Source organism: Punica granatum, chromosome 3, assembly GCF_007655135.1.
Source record: "Punica granatum isolate Tunisia-2019 chromosome 3, ASM765513v2, whole genome shotgun sequence".
Taxonomy (NCBI): domain Eukaryota; kingdom Viridiplantae; phylum Streptophyta; class Magnoliopsida; order Myrtales; family Lythraceae; genus Punica; species Punica granatum.
The window spans coordinates 5931040-5952454 of NC_045129.1; the positions used below are offsets into that span (position 1 = coordinate 5931040).

The 21415-nt window shown below is 43.3% G+C and overlaps 5 protein-coding genes and 1 non-coding gene across 7 annotated transcripts; 1 reads left to right on the forward strand and 5 right to left on the reverse strand.

Annotated features, from left to right (window-relative positions):
- Positions 1-563: 563 nt before the first annotated feature.
- Positions 564-6019, reverse strand: LOC116201105 (protein S-acyltransferase 10-like). 2 transcript variants are annotated; one of them, XM_031532212.1, is made up of 11 exons: positions 5682-6019; positions 5139-5253; positions 4122-4196; positions 3972-4035; positions 3743-3876; positions 3591-3624; positions 2898-3007; positions 2382-2468; positions 1954-2037; positions 1510-1575; positions 564-1152 (listed from the first exon to the last, which is right to left on the reverse strand). In XM_031532212.1, the coding sequence occupies exons 1-11, from the start codon at positions 5764-5766 to the stop codon at positions 981-983; spliced, it is 1026 nt and encodes a 341-aa protein (XP_031388072.1). In that variant the 5' UTR covers positions 5767-6019; the 3' UTR covers positions 564-980. The 2 variants fall into 2 exon arrangements, with proteins under 2 accessions (XP_031388072.1, XP_031388073.1); XM_031532213.1 differs by having other exon boundaries at positions 3743-3873; positions 5682-6018.
- Positions 6020-8144: 2125 nt separating this feature from the next.
- Positions 8145-10162, reverse strand: LOC116201103 (F-box protein At2g26160-like). The gene is made up of 2 exons (XM_031532210.1): positions 8603-10162; positions 8145-8511 (listed from the first exon to the last, which is right to left on the reverse strand). Exon 1 carries the CDS (start codon positions 9888-9890, stop codon positions 8658-8660), a length of 1233 nt encoding a protein of 410 aa, XP_031388070.1. The 5' UTR covers positions 9891-10162; the 3' UTR covers positions 8145-8511; positions 8603-8657.
- Positions 10163-12342: 2180 nt separating this feature from the next.
- Positions 12343-14071, reverse strand: LOC116201104 (F-box protein At2g26160-like). The gene has a single exon (XM_031532211.1). It carries the CDS (start codon positions 13661-13663, stop codon positions 12488-12490), a length of 1176 nt encoding a protein of 391 aa, XP_031388071.1. The 5' UTR covers positions 13664-14071; the 3' UTR covers positions 12343-12487.
- A 255-nt stretch (positions 14072-14326) lies between these two features.
- Positions 14327-16716, forward strand: LOC116201107 (UPF0548 protein At2g17695). The gene is made up of 5 exons (XM_031532216.1): positions 14327-14482; positions 15366-15433; positions 15540-15716; positions 15798-15996; positions 16356-16716. The coding sequence occupies exons 2-5, from the start codon at positions 15375-15377 to the stop codon at positions 16536-16538; spliced, it is 618 nt and encodes a 205-aa protein (XP_031388076.1). The 5' UTR covers positions 14327-14482; positions 15366-15374; the 3' UTR covers positions 16539-16716.
- A 2429-nt stretch (positions 16717-19145) lies between these two features.
- On the reverse strand, positions 19146-20580 carry LOC116198918 (ganglioside-induced differentiation-associated protein 2-like). Its single transcript, XM_031529186.1, has 3 exons — positions 20248-20580; positions 19898-20162; positions 19146-19660 (listed from the first exon to the last, which is right to left on the reverse strand). The coding sequence occupies exons 1-3, from the start codon at positions 20372-20374 to the stop codon at positions 19432-19434; spliced, it is 621 nt and encodes a 206-aa protein (XP_031385046.1). The 5' UTR covers positions 20375-20580; the 3' UTR covers positions 19146-19431.
- Positions 20581-21003: 423 nt separating this feature from the next.
- Positions 21004-21164, reverse strand: LOC116202100. Its single transcript, XR_004155983.1, has one exon. It is a non-coding gene; the product is annotated as a U4 spliceosomal RNA (small nuclear RNA).
- Between the last annotated feature and the right edge of the window lie 251 nt (positions 21165-21415).

Sequence of the window (21415 nt, forward strand, 5' to 3'; positions counted from 1 at the left end):
TATTAGTTCTAGACAAAGGTGTATGTTGGCATAATAAAACCACCATTTCAAGTTGGAAAGAGTAGTAGGGGTGGCAATACCGTTGTTAGCAAAGCATGGGCTGATAGAATAAGCAAGTCGAAAAGGACATAGAATTAGGGGAGTTGTGGACTTCATACCACAACAAAGTCAAGTCAAGCCACTGGGCAAATCTTTATGGATATGATTCCGGTGGGAGTCGTATAAATAACAGAAAGACAAATAGTAATTGTGATTGATCATATCATTATCGGCGTTAATCAATTCAAGTCGTTTCACACTTATTTTCCTTAATTAAAGTTTCAGATTCGAGCATTATAAATGGAAAAAAAAAAATCCACGCTGGGAGAATTTGCCCAGAATACTTTTTGCAAGCCGGACTCGATAGGGTCGGAAGAAAGCATTTGCCTGGACTATGCTAAATGATATATAGATAACACCTTGAATAGTAAGATAATCTCAATGGCCCAAGGCATGTCCAGATTAGGCTCAGCAGAGCCGCGATGAGAGATGAGTGATTTCCAATAACTTATACTCACCACTAATCTATCTAAAGCACCTTCATACATTTACATTCATAAAAAAAAGCACGAACTGCCTTCCAAACCACAAAGGCAGTCCATATCTGGTTGGCTTGGTCATGTCTCACATCTAAACACGGTGAAGATAACAAGTAGACATGAGGTTCAGTTCATTCACTACATTGTGCATTCGGAAGAAGAAAGGGTTATATGGCTAAAAGAGTACTCGATAAGTATCATCGTACAACCGACGGCTATTACTCTTCGATCTTCTCACCTGCCCAAAATTGGACCATACAAAATCTCCTCAAGGCACCCAAAATTCCAATGCGAGGACAAATTAAAGCACCACCAGTCCGAACCCGAACATATAATCGGTGCAGCCATTTCTCAGTATAATAATAGTACATTTCTTTTTAGAATGATGGGCCACATCTATTCTTAGAAGCAGCACCGGCAAGTTAATGTATCCAAACACGTATAAGGTCTAGACCTTTCCTCGAGCTCGTGCTGTGTGGGGACCTGCTCCAAGTAACTGCTTCCTCCACAACAGATATAGTACAAGTTTCTGCCCATACCTCTACTGAAAGCGCACAATCTTCGGGGGACATGGCTGTGAAATGAACATGTAAAGAGTTGTCAGCACTACGACTTCTTATGGGTATGCTCAAACAGTGGAATGAGGATCCCGGTTGTAAATCAGTCCTGGATGGGATTGCTGTTCTGAACTGAACTTTGGTATAAAAATTTGTTTTGCAATGTGAGATCTAAATGCAGACTAGCCTTTCCCCAAATCATGTAAACAAATTCCTGAAGGATGCAAAAAATCAAAAGTGCAGAGCTGTTTCTGTACCAAGAATCCTCCTGTATTTGCCAAAATTCCAGGAGAGTCACCCGGAATCGCGCAAAACACCAGAGTGAGGCTGAGCTCGAGCTTTTTCATGCTTTTGTTGGGGAAAAAAGGAATTACCTCAAATACGTGATGCGCTGGCGCCTTACAAGCTCATAGGTTGTCTGATTTGTCAGAATAAGGTAGCTGCAATGAAGATGTGAAGAGATCAGAAAAGTTAAAAACACTTGGATGTGAGAGTACGAGGTTATCGTTAAGGAATGCTCGATACATACTTGTCAATACATGACCTGATTCTTGGAAAAAACCCTGTTAGGGTAATGCTATCTATTCTACCTATTTCTCTTACATGTAATCACCGCATTTGTATATAGGTCCTAACTCGTTACGAGCATAGAGATTTTCATACAAAATAGAGCAACGACAGCTATTTACTCGTACTATAAGCTACCGACTTAACCTCGGGGACATTCCACCACTGTTTGGCTATAAGAATGACTCTTGAAATGATGAATAATTCAGTTGTAAATTGATGCTGAAAACAAGGGGAGACAACTGGAATACCTGTGGAAAAGCAGCAGAAGGAGCAGAAAGATCAAGGAGATTGACAGGAAAATCAGAAGGATAATCATGATTGCGCTCTTCCACCTGACAGGATCATCAATGTTTCAGGTGAACACTTTAAATTCTTCTATATAAAATTGAAAAAGAACTAGAAAAAGCCACCTTATGTAAGATTACAACCATACCAATTGAACAACCAGATTCCCCTCAATTTTCAGGGGTACAAGATGCGTAATAGCATCACATAAATACAGGCTGAGGCCCTGAATGGCATGTTCAATCTCCTACGCAACATATCTTCAAATTTCTATTATTAATTCACTGTACTTTTGGAACCAAGCCCTAAATGGCTTAACATCATTTCAACTAAATGGCTGGTTTTTTTAAGTGCTTTCAAGGACACGACCAATATCCGAACTTCAACTTACCACACCCGATATATGTTGGTGTGAAGGTAGCTAATGTACAAGAAGGCAGTCCAGAGGCAAAGTGCGGCCTCCTCGCTGAGGTACCACCTGATTATCATAAAACTAAACATTGTCATAATGCTTGTTAAATCGAGTTAAAAAAAATAGAAGGAAAAATTAAAAATGAGCACTGAGTAGGTGAAAAATAATCAGTATACCCTAGAGTAGTCGACCAAAAGGCATGGCCTAAAGTAATCGAAGCATAGATAAACGAAAACCTAAAGCACTCTGAATTTTTGGATATACAAGGCAATCATAAACCTGAAATGTACAATACATCAAAAGAATCAATTTTTCATCAAACAAAAAAATCAAAAGAATCAATTTACTGAATATGACTCACCTAATAACTATAAGTTCCTGGACAGTTCATTAAATGCGCTTTCAAAAAATTTTCCAGCTTTACAAAGATTTGCGCAAATTCAGAATAGATCATTTCTGATGAACTAACTGACAATACAAGTGATGTGGACCCACCAGAATCGACAGTGATTGCGGTACCCAATGCAGGTACCTAGCCAAGTGCAATGGTGATCAAACTTAAGAATGCACCGGTCACAGTCATGACAATGTTTGGATCTTGGAGGCTGAAAACATAAAGTGAAAACTTAGATCATCGGATTGAGACTACTCTATATCAGTACTGAGACAGATTACAGAAGCAGACAAGAAAAAGAGATATTGCATGCCCAAATTAGAATCTTTGACTATTAAGTTAATAAACAAACTTGTGAATTCCTTTTGATTGGAGATTCTTCAGTGTCTTCTTTTCAAACTTTAAGAATTTCCCTCTAAATTGGTTTGGTTTTCTTTCTTTGTATCCAAATATAGAAGTAAAGACCTGTATCTATTGCATTCTTTAGCAGTATCTACACATAACAGCTCCAGGAAGAGAGAACCGTAATTAGCATGATGAATCCATATGATTCTTCTCCAGCAAAATTGTGTCCTTTTTAAATGACTCTCGTATAAAAGTATGATGGTTTAACTTTAACCAACTTTAACAGCTACCACAGACCATGATGTGTTGGCAATCTTATGCTCAGCAGGAAAAATTTTGCTGAAAAAGGATGTGCAGCATAGCACTCATTCAAACAATACAGGCTGAGAAACACAATCTAGATCACCGGAACAATTTGACACAAAAATCAATCACGCGAAGTTCCTTACTTGTTCGATATTACAGTAGGAGCAAATGTAGTTTCTGCAGCAAGAAGAAGAGGAAGTGTCGGTTAGAGACTCTTTCTTGAAGGTAGTCTGAAATTGCTTTTCAAGAAAAAAAGGTGCCGAAAATTGGATAATGTTAGCACACAAAAACCTACCTAGCGGGTGTCCCAGGAAGATACAATTCCACTACTGTCTTAGACCAAGAAGTTGATGTATTGCCCAGCAAATTTCTTCTTGATGGATCATCAATTGTTACAACAAAGCTTCCATCTTTGTTTGAAGCAGCCTGCTTTTGCTTAAACATCAGGCACAAAGTAAAGGATAAAAAGATTATATATATAGCTATCTCTTGGTCAATTATTGGATTAACGACCTCGTACTCACTTTGTAGCGATTTGTGAACAATGAATTTGCTTCATTGACTGCTCTCATTGCATCAAGGACATATCTAAAGGCCAGATAAGACAACATCTATGAACAATGTTGAACGATACAAGTGAACAACTTGAAGAACTAGGAGGAAACAATGTTTACCCTGGAGAAGAACAAGCGGTAATGAAGTATTGAACTAACGTGGCTATGAAGAGCAACAGATATAGAGAAGTATACCTGCAAATAATAGAAGATAATTTGACATTTTTAACAAGGGGAAATACTAATGAAATCAAGGAAACAATAGAAATTAGAATGGTAAAAACTCAGGAATCTGCCTTTTAGTCAAATTATGAGTACTAGTTCTGTTGACTATACCAATATATCAACACTGCAGTCAAAGGTTGGATGACCCTTTGAAGAGGATATGGTGAAATAGGATGCACAATAGTTTTTGGAGACTAACAAATAGCAAATGATAGAATATATAAAGATGGACAAATACATGCATTGGCCACGGTTTGGATACAAAATATCCCGTATATCATTGTAGCTATTTTCAGTTCCATGCTGCCTTTTGTGCAGACCAATGCTAATGAGAATAATCAGATGACCAGATTGAGAATGTTAAGGTCTAGATCAGGTGCAAAACTACTAAGGGAAAAAGTTTGACTCCTTCTGTTACTCTTGCTTTGTTGAATCAAAATAAGAAGAGGTTGGTTGAATGGTGCAACAAAACACTGGACAAGCATCAAAGCTGAAGTCTCTGAAGAATGCAATGAAAACAGGGTTTCTGTCATAAGATCAACTTCATATAGTATACATTACAACATAAACCGCACAGCCCAAGTGGAACATGTAAGAAGACATGATGACAAGTGACAATTACAACTTGACTTTATGATGTATTTTAACAGTACTAAATTTGGCCTATTGCCCACCATATGATCACTGTGATGAACCACGATCACCTACACTTCATTAACTACACGACCATTTGACAAGTAATTAAGCCAAAACGAGCAAAGTTCATTTTAAAGTAAACAGTAAAGGCTATTATTTTGACACCTTTACCAAATCATCTCTGTCACAGTAAGCAATGACAAAATTTGACACTTTCTCAATTTCTTACAGCTGAAAATGCTAAAGGGACAGATACAGCGGAGACATAACACTCACCACGGATCTTTCCGGGTCTTGTCTATCAAATCTTTATCGAACAGGAACAGAACACCGACGTATACCAAATGCAGAATAACCAGCGCCACCTTCAGGCACAATGACGACCTCCGAGCTGAAAATTTTCATTCCCCCAAGAAATCAAATTTCCAGCAAAAAGGGAACGTATTCATATTGACAACAGTGTATCGAACAAATATAATTCGATCATGTATAACCGGATCTATTTATCTCCCTAGATTTGATTTTTTTTCTTTACTTGATTCAAAATCAAATAAAAGAAAGTATGGGTTCCTTATGTGATACAAGAAGTTTTTTTTTTTTTGTGTGATAGAAGAAGTCTTCTTTTATTAAAAAAATGGATAACAAACATAAGAGGTAGTCTAACACTCATAGCATCACAACAAAGTGAAACTCCAACCTAGCTAAAAAATGCTGCCGCTCCGCACCCGAAATGAACAGAACCCATGCGAAAATGAGACATGGAATCAGCTCAAAATGCTCTTTTGAAGGTGATATCTCGAGCCGAGACGAGAAGGGTACCGGGATCAGCGAGGCAGGGGAAGTAGCGGTAGCATCTGTCCGACGCTCGGATGCATGTCTGCCGGCATAAATCCGTGAATGCCATTAGCACCCCCACCGAGCACAGCTTCTCATTCAAGAATCCGCCGAGAGCTGCCCGATCCGTCAGATTCTCAGAGGAGATTTCCAGTCCAAGGGAGCATTTTTCCCGGGAAATTGAGCAATGTGGGGAGATGGGATTGAAGGAAGAGAGATAGGAAGGAAGGAGGGAAGGAAGTTGAATGATGAATGAAGGAAGGAAGATGGTGGCTGATGCTGGTCTGGTCTGCACTGTCCGTAGAAGATTGGGGGGAGGGGGCGTGCGCGCATCGTCCGTATTAATTAGTTACGGCGACATTTCTCTTGCCGTCTGTTCAGGACAAAGGTTAAAAAAAACTCCAATGGAGCCCCCAAACATCTTCACATGTTAAATTTTCGCCCCTAGGCTTTGAAACTTTGGCCTTTATATAATAATCCTACACAAGTAACTTACCCCTCCGGTACCATCCCTACCCTGCGTTCCAAACAAGCAGTAAAAGATTCTACTAGTAAAAATCACTCTGTACCAATACCACCTCATAGTCACGAAATTTTGAGTTTATTTCTTATATGATATAATGGGCTCGCCCGGCACCGAAAAGAGATCAGTTGGAGAATCATTTTAAGGGGTTGATTATCATTGCGGAACCAAGGTTAGGCTCGGCATGGCAGTATGCAACTGTTCCAACTAAGATGATGATAGTAAGGTATGGACCATTAAGAATAAAATATTATCAATGTGGAAAGTTTACGGGGCAAAATTAGCAAGCAGGCATAGTTTGGGTTCTTTGTCGTAAATCCAATGACAAACATTAGTCGAGTAAGATACGGCATTTCCACTTGACCATGTCGATATACTCACCGGATTGTGTGAATTGAGATCTGCTAGGAGAGATAATGGTATTATTACTAAATAGATGTTTTGGTTTGAGGATGAAAATCTTGTTGGGGTCCTTTCTATCATATTACATTTCGAGTCTCAAATCGTTGCGTGTGTGATTCCCAAGCAGAGGTTCTAGCAGCACGTCAAAGCAAGTCGACTATCGTCGTTCGAGTGGAATGTGTCCCTAGCCTTGGTTATCCGAGATTCTTGTGATAGACCTATTCCGGAGCTATTGAGAATTTTTCATGTAACACGCATGCGGGAGATTGATAAACAAGGAATTCGGCCTTGCATAGACCGTAACGTTGAACTCGAGACATGACACCCATGTTCCTAGTTGCCAACCATCAACATTAATAATTGCGCATTCTCAATCATAATCACGTCTCTTCTCAGAGATCCAAGTCCTGCTACTTGTAACACACTTAGTACTTCGTAGGGTCTCCATGATGGAGAACCCAACTCAATCTACTCCAGATACAAAAGTGCGCACTTCACAAGTAACTAAGTCGAGTGTCTCGAAGATCTTGCTTGGGGGCATGCAGGGACATACGCTGGATTTTGGTCTGAAGGGGCGAGTTCTTAGAGGGCGAATAAGAGGATAAATCTTCAGAGTTAAACAAGATGAGCATAGGCACTTTTATGAAAAATCTAAAAATATGTAATTTTCTTCGTAACATCAAAATTTTAGGGAATCGACTGCTTTCCTCAGCTCCCCTCGATCCATCTCAGAGGCATGGGACGGAACATGTCACTGTCCAGTGAAACTACTGAAGTGATCATGTTAAATGTTAAACAGCATCATCGTAGAGGACGAGGATTTGTTCGTTGGATTCTACCAACTGGTCCGAGTCTCCGCATTCATTGGTCCAACGGCAATTCTTCATATGTATGGACGGACTCGTTAGGTAAGTAAGCACACCTAACCTCATAGCAGCAGTCAAAGTCAACCCAGCCCAGCCCTCATGTTTCCATTTCCATTTGAGAAAGGAACCAAAGTCTACTGCAGAAACATGACAACAGCTTTGTCGCCATGAGTTTCAGCCAATGGAAGCTTGCAGATACCTGTATGTGAAAGAAAGAAAAGGCTGAAGGAGGAGGAGGAAGGGATATCAGTCTGTGGGATCCCGGAAAAGCCGGAGTCGGCGGTGTCATCAGGGCTGCACATGGTGACTAGGTCCGGTTGTGCAGCGACTAGGTCCGGGACTTCGCTAGGGAGTTTGGGCTTTACAATTAATGTTGTGGCTTGGCCACGGGCCTTTTACCCGATGCTATTATCTTAGCCAGGCAGCTGACCAATGTAGATTTTTTTTCATGTCACCATCGATGCTACGGTGATACTTGATCTAGTTCGATGAAATTCTACATGGAGTCCTTTTTATATGTCTTTGCTCATTGATTGCAGGAAGCTGTGCCAAGAGATGGTTAAGGTTCGAGTAGCCACATCTACCGGGATGTATTTGGTTTCCTTTTGGGTGTGAAAATTAGGTAGTATGAACAACATATATTAGAAATCAGCCCGATGCTCGGAAAGCTCTGCCAATCCAGAAATCACTGCATAAATGCGTCCTCTTGAGAAATAATTGACAAAGCACAAGGTATCTTAAGCTCATTGCTTATTTTCTTAATGAAAATCGGAATACATAATGCCTTGGATCCTCAGCTCATTAAATCCTGCAGCAATTGCCGAGAAGCATCCTGTGGGTTCGGCTTTGGCTACAACATTAACAGCACCATGGCGTCCACGACTGACTCCAAGAGATCTAAATGGATTTTTTCGCTGAATCGTGTAGCATAGTTTAGGTAAGTCGTGGCATTTGCAGGAGCTTTTACCAGCAGTTGATCGATCACGACAATTACCTGCACTTGGTTCGGGTCGTCTTCAGGCAACTGCATATGGCACCGAGGTTCTATGTCACAAGCAAGCTACAGAACATTGTGTTCAGAAACAAGGCACAACCATGGAGTTTTGCATAATTACCTCAAGTATTTTCCCCATCCGCAGATAGGGTCCGATATGAAACTATGGTCCACAACTAGAACATCTGGATAGGAACAGTGGGATCCAGGGTGCATGGTATCGGGTTGAACCAGCTCGGGGGTGGCCACATAATCCGGAGATAAGATGGCAACGAAGCCATCCTCTTAATGCTCCGGTTCCCCAAGCTAAACACATAGACCTTCATCTTCTCCCTCACCCTGATGTAGATATCCCTTTCCAGGAAGTAAATACAGTTCCCAGGACACCCGTCGTAATCCCGAACGGACACCGAGAAAGAACAGCTGGTCCCTAGGAAGAAAACCATGTCTCCGAGGTTCCTAATCTCGTCCCACTTGCCCCAGTCTTGATCGAGCCTATAGGCCCTGAAATTGACCGCCTCACCGGAGCGGGGATTTCGATAATTATCGCTGTAGCGGTCGATCACGATAATGTCCCCACCCGATTCCACGAGATGCTTCCGACTACCGCCCCCGCACATAGGGGGCGAGAATTGGACGACCCTCATGGACGAATCGATCCATGAGACAGTCCCCAAATTGTCGACCACATAGAACTGCCCCTTGTAGAGAATAATGTCATCATACCGGGACGCTTCGCCTCGATCATCTGTGATACTAGTCCAACTCTCCTGCCCGTATTTCCAATACCGGAGATTGCCGTCCTTAGTGATTGCGATCGCGACTGTATCTTCCGGGTCTCTCCATGGAGAAGTCGGGGAAATCAGGACCTTCTCCACTTCGCCTGCGCCCTGGAGAATATACTCTCTGCAGAGTTCAGTGGCCCGGAATTTCAGTAAGTCAAGGTGTCCCGGAAACGGGCGCCGCTTGTAGAGGATCGGGAGGCGGCACAGCGGGCTCAGGAGCCGTATTTTCCCGGAATTCGACTCCGGTTCCGGTTCCGGTTCTGGATCCAAGTCCTGTTCGAGTTCCGATACTGATATGATTACCGGATCCGGATTGGATTCCGAGACCTTGATCAGCCATCCCCGACGAGAAGAGGAGGGGCAGGAGGACGGTGAGGTCTCAAGCGAGGGCTCGAGGCGGAAGACGGTGGCAGGGATGATCGTGGCGGAGGAGCCGGGGACGGAGAGAGGAGGGGGGAGGCGAGGTAGGCGGGGGACGAGGGAGCGCCACGTGGAGCAGACGCTGCGGAACCGGAGGATGTCCGTGTAGGAGTCGAGACGCCTCCCGATCATCGCCCACAGCTCCGGCGGGAGACCCGACCACCGCACTGGCGCCGCAGCAGCTGCTGATCTCTCATCACCCATATCTCTCTCTGCTTGCTCTGAGTCCGACAGAGGACTGAAACAGATAAGGGAGAGTAGAGAGACGACTGAGCAGTTGACTCCGGTGCCGTAATTCAGAAGGAAGCTGCGCTGTTATACTCTGAAAAAAGAGCAAGGTAAAAGAAGAAATCTGATTGGTTCTTTCCCGCGCTCCCGTAGGGACACCGGGTAAGGAAATTTAGCCCCGAGCGCGAGCCGCCAGTAGATTTTCCGATGGAAAATTCTTTTTCCTCCGAAACGAAATTCGGACCACGAACACGAACTTTAATCAGCTCAATCTCGTGTGTCACCCCCGCAATAAGTTTCCGACCACTGAACATTCAGAGCCGGATGTTCTCACTAACCAGTGTTCTCTCTCGGTTAACCGGCGAAAGTAATCCTTAAAAAAAAAGAGGTATTTACTTAAAATGGCTCATAATTTGCCCATTTTGTCAAATCTATCCTATGCTTTTTTTTTGTCAAATTTATCACATAGTTTACTTTTTGCATCAAATCTATCCCGACGTTATCTTTTCTGTCGACATCTAACGGCCGTGCTGACGTGGCGCCTACGCACGGCCGTTAGATATCGACGGAAAAGATAACGCCTGGATAGATTTGATGCAAAAAGTAAACCATGGGATAGATTTGACCAAAAAAACATATGATAGATTTGACAAAACGGACAAATCATGAGCCATTTTAAGTAAAAATCCAAAAAAAAATCAATCTTTATAGGAAGAAAATTTGAAAAACAAAAACAAAAAGGCCAAGCTAGGAACAGATGCTCACTTGTCAGTAGGAGAAATGAGATGGCCGCTGAGCACGGCAGCTCCTCCTCCTTTTCATCGGCCTTCTTCGCAGTTTCATCCGTGGTGTTCCTGAAAATTTCCAGAAATGAGGAACAGTCGACGGTCTCCTAAGTTTTGCCTGAAACTGCATTGTGAAATTTTCATTCGAGCATCCACGAACCGAAATGCTGAGACGTCCTGAAGGGTGAATTAGGTGTTCCAAACTATCAGTTGCTGTTTATTTGATTAATCCATGGCAGCTAATTTCGAGCTCCTCGTCGTTTGGCATGACCCCAAGATCGATAAAGATAATCGGCTTCTGCTTTTCCTGTCCATAAGGATGTGTGAGCCTGACATGTTGCTACCATAGTAATGATTAACGCCCAACGTGTTTGCTAATCAAAATAAATGGAAAAACAAACTATGGTTCTCCAAATGTTAATTGAGGCTCGCCACTTTGATACCATGTTGCCTGCCTGAGTAGTTGGCCTTTCTTTATGTCTTTCGTGATCTTCGTCGGAATCTGCAGAGTTTCAAGGGGGAGTTGCACATCCTATTTTTCTGAGCATACATTTGTTTCCAATGCTTGATTGCTTTGTTTTCTTTCTTAGATAGCTGGTGAGAATAGTTTTCTTGTTCTGGAGTCGACCGTCTCCTCGATCAGGAGCAAGAGACTAGATTAAGCTAGCAAGAGCAGCTCAATCGCGAGCATTCATTCTCCTCTATTACGACACAAGCCAAATAGGGCAATTTATGCAATTATGCTGGACTCGCTTAAATCGTTGCTTTTCTAGGTCTGGTCCCTTAAATTATGATGGCAAGTATCAAGGTGCCACCGCTAAACCCCTATCGACCCTCGAAGAGAAGAAGATCCAAATCTCTCAATGGATGGTTTCTTACTCAATCACGCTCGCTCGTGTATTATTCAGTTCTGGTATTGAGATGTATCAAAAGGGCAAGCTTGCCCTCCGAGATTGGAGGACTGTCAGCAAGTTTAGTTATATCTACCGAGGGTCTGTTTGAAGCAGTAACTGAGCTCCATCTGCAGGCGTTTCGGGATGAACTTGGACTTTCGTTGATCCCAAGACTCCAATACAGAAGCGGGGGTGAAGTTCTGTGTCTGCGTAAAGGAGTTTGTGCCGTGGCTCGTTATGCCTCTTGAGGTTCTGTATGCAAATGATATTCGAAACTTGAAGAAATGTATGGCGTGTTTTAGCTTCAGGAGTGGCACTCCTTCGAGGTCATCTGCTGGTAAGTACTTCCATCTCCAGCTCTTATTATAAATTGCCTAAACCTGGGAATACCTGTTGTGAAACATCTCTCTGTAAATTCTTTTTTCGGGTTTCAATCCTTAGTCTTGTCATCGAGATCGGTGGGCTTTTTCTTGTTATGGTAATGGTTTTTGCTTATGCAGGCTACTTCATCCCATGTGCAGAAATGCCCAAATATCTCCCCTTTCCACACGACCATAACATATCAAAGGCAGAAAGCAACAGTGCATGCTCGTAAAATATCAGACAGACCCAAACGCTAGCCAAAATTACGCCGGTACCTTGTAAGGTTCGTGTAGCAAGGAATCTAGATGGTTGTGGCGTTTGCAGGAGTTTCTACCAGCAGTAGATTGATCGCTGCAATTACCCGCACTTCGGTTCAGGTTTTCTCCAGGCAACTGAACTGCATATGAGACCGAGGTTCTACATCATCAAGCGAGCTTCGTGTTCAGAAACAATGCACAACCATGGAGTTTTACATACTACTAATGATTAATCACGTGACTGCCAACTTAGATTAACTCGAGTATCTTCCCCATTAGCAGAGAGGATCCAAAAAAGCCGTCCTCCTAATGTTCCAACTCCCCAAGCTAAACAGATAGACCCCCTTCATCTCCCCCTCGACGAAGTAAATACAGTTCCCAGGACACCCGTCGATATCCTGAACGGACACCGAGAAAGAACAGCTGGTCCCTAGGAAGAAAACCACGTCTCCGAGGTTCCGAACCTCTTCCCACTTCCCCCACTTTTGATCGAGCCTATAGACCTTGAAATTGACTGCCTCGTCGGAGCGGGGACCTCGATAATTATCTGGGTAGGTGGTCTGCAAGTTGTAGCGGTCGATCACGATAATGTCCCCACCCGATTCCACGAGATGCTTCCGATTGCCGCCCCCGCACATAGGGGGCGAGAATTGGACGACCCTAATGGACGAATCGATCCATGAGACAGTCCCCAAATTGTCGACCACATAGAACTGCCCCTTGTAGAGAATAATGTCATCATACCGGGACGCTTCGCCTCGATCATCTGTGATATTACTCCAACTCTCCTGCCCTTGTTTCCAGTAGCAGAGGTTGCCGTCCTTAGTGATTGCGATCGCGACTGTATCTTTTGGGTCTCTCCATGGAGAAGTCGGGGAAATCAGGACCTTCTCCACTTCGCCTACGCCCCAGAGAATATAATCTTTGCAGAGTTCAGTGGCCCGGAATTTCAATAAGTCAAGGTGTTCCGGAAAAGGGCGTCGATCGGGGAGGATGCGGTGGTGGGAGGGCGGGCTCAGAAGCCATATTTTCCCGGAATTTGACTCCTGTTCCGGTTCCGGTTCCGGTTCTAGATCCCACTCCCCTACCATATATATTGATTTGACTACCGAATCCGGATTGGATTCCGAGACCTTGATCAGCCATCCTTGACGAGAAGTGGGCGGCCCGTCGGACGGCGAGGTCTCAATCGAGGGCTCGAGGCGGAAGATGGTGGCGGGGATAATCTTGGCCGAGAAGCCGACCATGTGGTGGACCGGGCAAGGTACGGAGAGAGGAGGGTGGAGGCGGGGGAGGCGAGGGACGAGGGAGCGCCACCTGGAGCAGACGCTGCGGAACCGAAGGATGTCCGTGTAGGAGTCGAGACGCCTCCCGATCATCTCCCACAGCTCCGGCGGGAGATCCGACCACCGCACGTCCGCCGCAGCCGCTACTGATCTCTCATCATCCATATCTCTGTGGGTTTCTTTGCTCTGAGTGCGACCGCGGACTGAAAGGGAGAACTGAAAATGGAAAGTTTGCGGAAGGGAGAGAGAAGAGACGACTGAGCAGTTGACTCCGTCGCCCGTAATTCAGTTTTCTGGTAAGCTGCGCTGTTACGCTTTTGGAAAAGAAAGAATTTAATTGATTCTCCCGCACGGTTAAGAGCCATCGGACAATTTAAGCCCCGAGCCCGCCGGTGGATTTTCCAACTGGAAAATTGTTCTTCCTCCGACACGAGTTCGGATCACGAACACCTTAGTTATGTCGTGTACTGCCGCGCTATACGTATTCGGCCACTGAACATTCGGAGACTTGAATGTTCTAATCCTCGCCCCCTTTGAGTGAGAGAGTGGATTATCTTTAACACCGAGATTGTCATGTAACAAATTAATATTAATATTTGCAATAGAGAATAAATTTCGTTAAACTATTTTAAAAAATCACATTTTTAATGAATAAAAGACTAAAATTAATTAAATTATGATTTTTTTTCCTGTAAAGGAAATCATCTTATTGGAAATGTTCGCTACGCACTGTTTTTACTTAAAAATCAGCCAAAAAAATAAGGTTATTCAACTGTCACTGCATTTTCAAATAACACTTTAATAATATAGTCAAAATTGGAAGGAAAAAAAAAATCTTCATTGGAAGAGAATTTGAAAAAGAAAAATAAATAGGCAAGGCCAGGAACAGAGGCTCACTTTTCAGTCAGAGAAAGGAGACTGCCGCGGAGCACGGCGTCTCCTCCTCCTCGTCACCGGACTTCTCCGTATTGTCTATTCTCTCAGGTCAGCTGTCATCTCTCTCTCAGACACCAGTCGACTTCCCTTGTGCTCTTGTGATTCTGTCATGGTAGCTCTGCAATTTCAAGGTTTGCAGTTGATGGAAATGGGTAACTAGAGGCTGATTCTAGATCTCAATCCAGTCTGCTAGATGTAGCGGAATCTCTGCCCTCACTACCCTTACCGCTAGCCTTACTCCCCGTATCACAACGGCCATGCTCGCTCGTGGCTTCGCTGCGTGCAGCAGCCTCGCTCAAGTTGGGATCTTGCTGTTATGGATTCGCCCGCCCTTACGCTCCGTTTTACTCTAATCAGCTTAATTTAAGCATTGCTAGTTCAGCCTTTGGGTTCTTGAGAATTTCCGGAAATGAGGAACATTCGACCGTCTCGTACCTCATTGACTCTTTCGAGTTTTGCCCAAAACTGCGCTGTCAACTTTTGTTTGAGCATCCAAGAACCAAAATGCTGAGCCATCTTGAAGTGCGAATTAGGTGTCCCAAGCTATCGAATTGCTGTTCATTTGATTACTCCATTGAAGCTAATTTTCTTGCTCATCATTCGGCATGACTCCCAAGACCGATGAGATAAATCATCTGCCTCATCCGCTTTTCCTGTCCATAAAAAGCTTCAAGTGTCGCTCTCATAGATCCGATTAACGTCTAGCTCTGTGCTCATTGAGTATGTGGGGATAAACAACTGGGGTTCTCTTGATGTTAATTGAGTCTCACTCCTTTGATAACATGTTGTTTGTCTGAGTTGGCTTTTATTTGCGTTGTTTGTGTTCTTTGTTTGATTCTGCAGAGAGTTCAAGTGCGGAGTTGCACGTCCTATTTTTCTGAGCGTACATTGTTTTCAATGCTTGATTGCTTTGTTTTTCTTTCTTGGGTAGCTTGTGAAAATGATTTTCTTATTCTGGACTCGACCATCTCCTCGGGAGCAAAAGACTTGCATAACCAAGTAAGAGCAGCTTAATTTCGAGCATTTGCTCTCCTCTATTAAGACACAAGCCAATAGAGCAAGTTATGCAATTATGCTGGACTCGCTTAAATCGTTGCTTTTCTAGGTCTGGCCCCTTAAATTATGATGCCAAGTATCAAGGTGCCACCGCAAAACCCCTGCTGACCCTCAAAGAAGATACGAATCTCTCAAAGGATGGTTTCTTACTCAATCATGCCCGTGTATTAGTTGGTTCTGGTATTGATACCTATGAAAAGGGCAAGCTCGCCCTCCAGGATTGGAGGTCTGTCAGCAAGTTTTCTTTTACCTACCAAGGCTTTATTTCATTCTTAAGTCTGAAGGAGTAACTAAGTTTCATCTGCAGGCATTTCGGAATGAATTGGGCTTTCGTTGATCCCAACACTCCAATACAGGAGGGGGTGAAGTTCTGTGCCTGCACAAAGGTGTTTTTGCCGTGGGTCGTTATGCCTCTTGAGGTTCTGTATGTAAACGATAACCGAAACCCCAAGAAGGGTGTAGCGTCTTTTAGCTTCGGGAGTGGCACACTTCGAGGTCATCTGCTGGTAAGTACTTCATCTCTAGCTCTTATTGTAAATTTGCTAAACCTGAGGATATCTATTTACGCTGATTCCTACAGTTTTTAATTGATGAGACATTTCATGGGCTTGTTCGCCTCATTGGCTTTGACTAATAGTATGCAATCTAATAATACTCACAACTTCAATGTGGGATGTGACCAGTCATGGCCGATAAAGTTTTGATGCTAGCACATGGTTTCGTCCCTTTCTCAAGTCAATCATTGTTGCTGTATTGCCAATGATTCCTGAAGAAACAGATGAATGATTCCTTCCGCCGCCTGTGTTTGGTTCGAGTTGTTTTCATTAACACAGACTTCAACTCTATGGCTTTTTATTTGCTGCAGGCTGGGGAAGAACGGTTCTCGGTCGAGCTCGACGACAACAATCAAGTGTGGTACGAAGTACTCTCCTTCTCAAAACCTGCACACTTCCTGTCTCTCCTCGGGTACCCTTACATAAAGCTCAGGCAGAAGTTCTTCGCCCATCAATCTACCAATGCAGTCTTGAAACATTTGACAGCTCCTTAAGTTTCACCCTGCATCTGACAGTTGGCTCAGTTATCTTTAGTAGCAAGGTCCAGAAATTGGTTTCTTGTGAATCATATCTATGTGAATCCCTTTTTTGGTTTTAAATCCTTGGTCTCCTTATCAAGATCGGTGTACTTTTTCTTGTTGTGGAAATGGTTTGCTTGTGCACGCTACTTCATCCCATGTGCAGAAAAGGCCCAAATATCTCTCCCTTCCGCACGACCATATTGACTCAAAAGGCTGAAAGCCACAGTGCATGCTCATAAGATATCTGACAAACCTAATTGCTAGCCGAAAGTATGCTGGAACGTTGTAATCCAGCGTGTTTATCTCCAGATGGCACTGGTCTCTGCAGGACGAGCAATCTCATTGTTGAAGATGACAGGAATCACATAACAATCAAATGAAGAACATAAACATGGATTTCTACAATTATTGGCACTGGCAGCATCGTAATTGGGATTCCAAGAGTTTGGCTTCTGCTAGCACTCTCGTTGCTCCCAGGTGCGTGTAATAGATTATACTGCCGGTAACACAAACACGAAATAGAATTCATTTCTTGTACTATCCAAAATGAATTTAACATAATTAGACCATTTTGACTATGAAGACTCAAACACACATCCTTTTCCCGTTCCGAGTCCGTGCACTCAATTAGCAGTTTGAATTCGAAACAATCTCCTCTATCCCTCATTCACATTGAGCACCAACCTTTCGGATATTATGAATCCGATTGTTAATCAAAATAGAGAGCCACGATAGTTAATGAAATAAAGATTAATGCCTCCCTTAGCACAGAAACGTACAACGTAATGGCTGCTGGGTATTGTATTGTCTTGTCGAAAGCCGAAGTCAACAATTTCGAGGTGGGATGCGGTGAAGCCTCGGTGTATAGGTTCCTGTTGGAAAGCTACTCTATATAGAGGAGAATGACAGTACTTTCACCCCCATGATTTTCCATAAGAACATCCATAAAAGCTTGTATTTGTTTCTGCAGAATATGCCAAAGCCAACGACGATGAAGAAAGAACACGAAGAAGAGGGGAGAAGACTAATAAGAGCTCCGAAGGGTCACTTTGTGGTGTATGTGGGGGAGGATCTCAGGAGGTTTGTGGTCCCACTGGCTTACTTGAAGCACACGGCATTCAAGCAGCTGATGCAGAGTGCTGCAGATGAGTTCGAGTATAGTTACAGCAGAGGGATTGTTCTTCCCTGCGACGAAGCCACCTTCTGCAGGGTCACTCGGTCCTTGGCCTCCTCGACCTCTCCCCCTTCCTAATCCATACACAGTCAAACGTATGATTGCATATAGTTCTGTAAAGTTTGGTTTTTTTCCGTTTTGATAGATCACGAGATGTGCTTTTACTTTTTAGTCTATGGGCAGAGATTATAATTCACGTTCGGGTGTTGGCTTACCCTAGTAGATTAATGCTTATATTCAGTTGTAATTTATCGTGTGAAGCCTAATAGGTGATAATTGAAGTAATGTGCGCGACACGTACTTTATGTTCTTAGTAACAAGCGTGAGTTTTGGGTATTAGTTTTTCCCGATATAATCTTTGTCAGATCTTACCGGGAAATCGATGTTCACATCTAATCAGCTCCCAGCAAATAATAAGATTCATAGCTTTGTTTTGTATTCTTGATAAATTATTCATTTTTGTAATATAAAAAATCACGACGTGCATAGCATGGGCATGGAAAGGTTAAGCTCAAGCCAATGAATCGAGACTAGTGCAGACCAAGGGGCGGAGGCCGGCGGGCCATGTTTCCATTTCCTACGGAAAATATCAGTTGATTGTCAAATGACAAGGTGCATGCCAAAATATATGTGATGCCTAATGTTGCGTTTCTGCTGATTACGACGATACTAGAAAACTAGACAATCATGTTGATGGTTAGACGAACGCAATCGTAACCTGCAGTGTCGACCTGCAACCTAATCTGGTGCTCGTTGGCCTACATTGTTAGAATTAAAGCTGCCCTTTAGTTGGGCTGTGCAACATTGCTTGTGAACATGAAACCGAGTTATTATAATCATTTATGATCTTCATTTTAAGAAAATTATAATTTTTTCAAATTACGAATTGTCCTTGACATATTACGTTTATACTAATTCTCATTCCAATATCGGTTCGATATTGAAATTATCTAACATTTCCACATACGACAAGAATTTTCTTTTGGTGCTAATTTCTTTTTGTGAATCTTAATTAATACCTCACTCCTTTTTGCTGTTTCGGTAATAAATTTGTTCTTTTTCCTTCAAGCTCTCTATCTATAACGGATCATATCACATGACATAACTCATTAAACATTTTATTTTTTTATAATAATAGTTTTTTGTAATATTTTTAAAAATTTATACTGAATTGGAGAATATTTATTGACTTCTGAAATATATTACTTAATATACCTATTACGTATAAGAGTTGCACAAAGATTTGCGGGCTTTAAGGATGCAAACACATGTTTGACTGAAGCAGTCCTGACTGACTCCTCAAACACATGCTCTGAATCTGATCTGGCAATCAAACTCTCAATTCACGTCTGTCTGTCGACATGCAGCAAAAATTGATGGCCTTTTGCGGCTGCCTACTACTACTACTGCTACTACTCACAATGCCGTGGCTTAATTCGATTTCTCGTGCCGACCGATTCACGCCTAACAGTAACTTAATATCGTTTTCCTCATATCGACAATAACAACATATACAATCAATTTAGCTACGAGCATCCGGTCTGAATCAGTCAACCTCAGATTCAGACAAGATCTCTGCAATAGAACATAATCGAATAGAAATCCTCTTATAAGATACGGATCCGGTCTATTATTCTCTCACTATATTCACAGAATTTCCATAATTTTCTCTCGAGACCATGTTTCTTCCAGCTATGAGATGCAACGCATGGAGAAGGTCGAGAGTACGGTGGAATCCACTGAAGCGGGTGCAGTGTAGGCTCGGGGATGGTCGCTCTCCAAGCCATAGTCGATTACCGGATGGTACTCGAGATCGTCGTCGTCGTGATCGGACACGAACTCCGGGATCTCGATCTCGGTCCTCCTCACTTGGTCCCACAGCTGGTCAAGCCTGCTCACGTACCTCAGCTTCTCGTACAACCTACCACACAGAATACAATCCTCCACATTGTAATTTGATCACCACCAATTATTAATAATAAATTCATTCATATCACAAAAAAAAAAAAGAGGAAAAAACATTAAAAGAGACCTGTTGTACATTTTAAGATTCTGTGCCCACTTTCCTACTTCATCTCATCGGCCAATCAATTAATTAATTGACTAACGGAAAATTTAAAAAAAAAAAAATTAAAGAGCTAAACGAGGCTCTACTCACTCTCTTCCGAAGAGGAGGCGGCCGAAGGTGGCGAAGAAGAGCCTAGACTGTAGGTCGGGGTGGACGAAATGGACGACGGTGAGGTTCTCCTTTACATAGGGCGGGATCGACTCGTAGATCACCCGGAGGGCCGAGAAGCCAGGGAAGTTGTCGGCCCTCTGCACGCCCGTGTGGACGTACACCACGCAGAATGCCCTCTTGCTCAGCCTCAGATATATCCTCTTCTCCAAGTACCTGATCGCTGCATCCGCCGTCACTGACCGACCTATACCGAATGATCAATTGACCAATGAGCTCACGGATTGTATGAAATTAAAATATCCGAGTATCGGATCGGTTTGGATCAATACCGGGGAAGAATTTGCCGACGACACGGAGGATCTTTCGGCCGCGCTTGTCGTGGCCCCTGATCTTGAAGACCTCGGACTTCTCGATGAGCTGCTCCTGCTCTTCTGGCGACGGGGGAGCTCCGTTCATCTTTGAAGAGCAAAATGGGAGGGGCCAAGTGGGTGAGAGGAGGAGATGTACGGTGGAATGAATGGATATGGATTTGATGTATGCGACGACAAGAGCGTTTATGAGAGATGAGATTGAGAGACGAACGAGTAGGCATTGATTGTCTTTTGGCGGGAGGGAATATTCCCAAGGGATCTTCCCTTCCTCAATCGTGACCCGACCTCAGACTAATATGACTCGGACTGGACCATCGTGCCATACGAATTCGTCATCCTAAATAAAAGATTTCGGTAAAATTCATAAATAAAATTTTATTTGTGGGTTAAAGCCTTCGGACGGAGGTTTTAGACGGGGTGCGCCGGGTCCATACAGTCGTGCAGCGCAAGGGCTCCTACAGCAAGCTTCAGGCCGCTTCTATACGCCCATGGCAGTAGTGATGGCCTGCTGGTTATCCTATGCGGCAAAGATGCCTTCTGTCAATGAAGAATTATTATTCCTTAATGGTGGGAAGGGGACCCACCAGCATTATTCTATTTTTTGATTGAAAAAATAATTATTCTATTTTTCGTACGTAAAACATTATATCTATTATGGTTCATTAATTTATCCAGGGAAAATTACGGAAAAGCTTGTGGACTGATGGATTGTAGGGCTTTAACCCCTCCGAGGGAGGGGAGCCCTTCCAGAAATTCTCAACGGCACAGGGGCGAGGCCCAGGCCGAAGAGGGGGTTTGGAAATAGTTTTCAACCAGCAATTGACGCGCCTCGGTTAGAACCTCATTAGCTGCGTCATTGCCCCAAGCGCAAAGATGCTTACAACTACCCCCCCGCCCGCCCTTTTATAATGCCTCCTGTCTCCCTTCCCTTCCACCCCTGGCCGATGTGGGATTCTCCTGATTTTATGACACAGTCTCTCTCTCCTCGCCGCCCTCTTGTCTTCTCAATTGCCGACTTCGCCTCATATCTTAGGCCCAATCGCCGACTTCCATATTTTAATCACTCTCCTTTTCTGCTCAAATATTAACGCCAGCTATCGGTTAACTTGATTCCTTCGACCAGAAG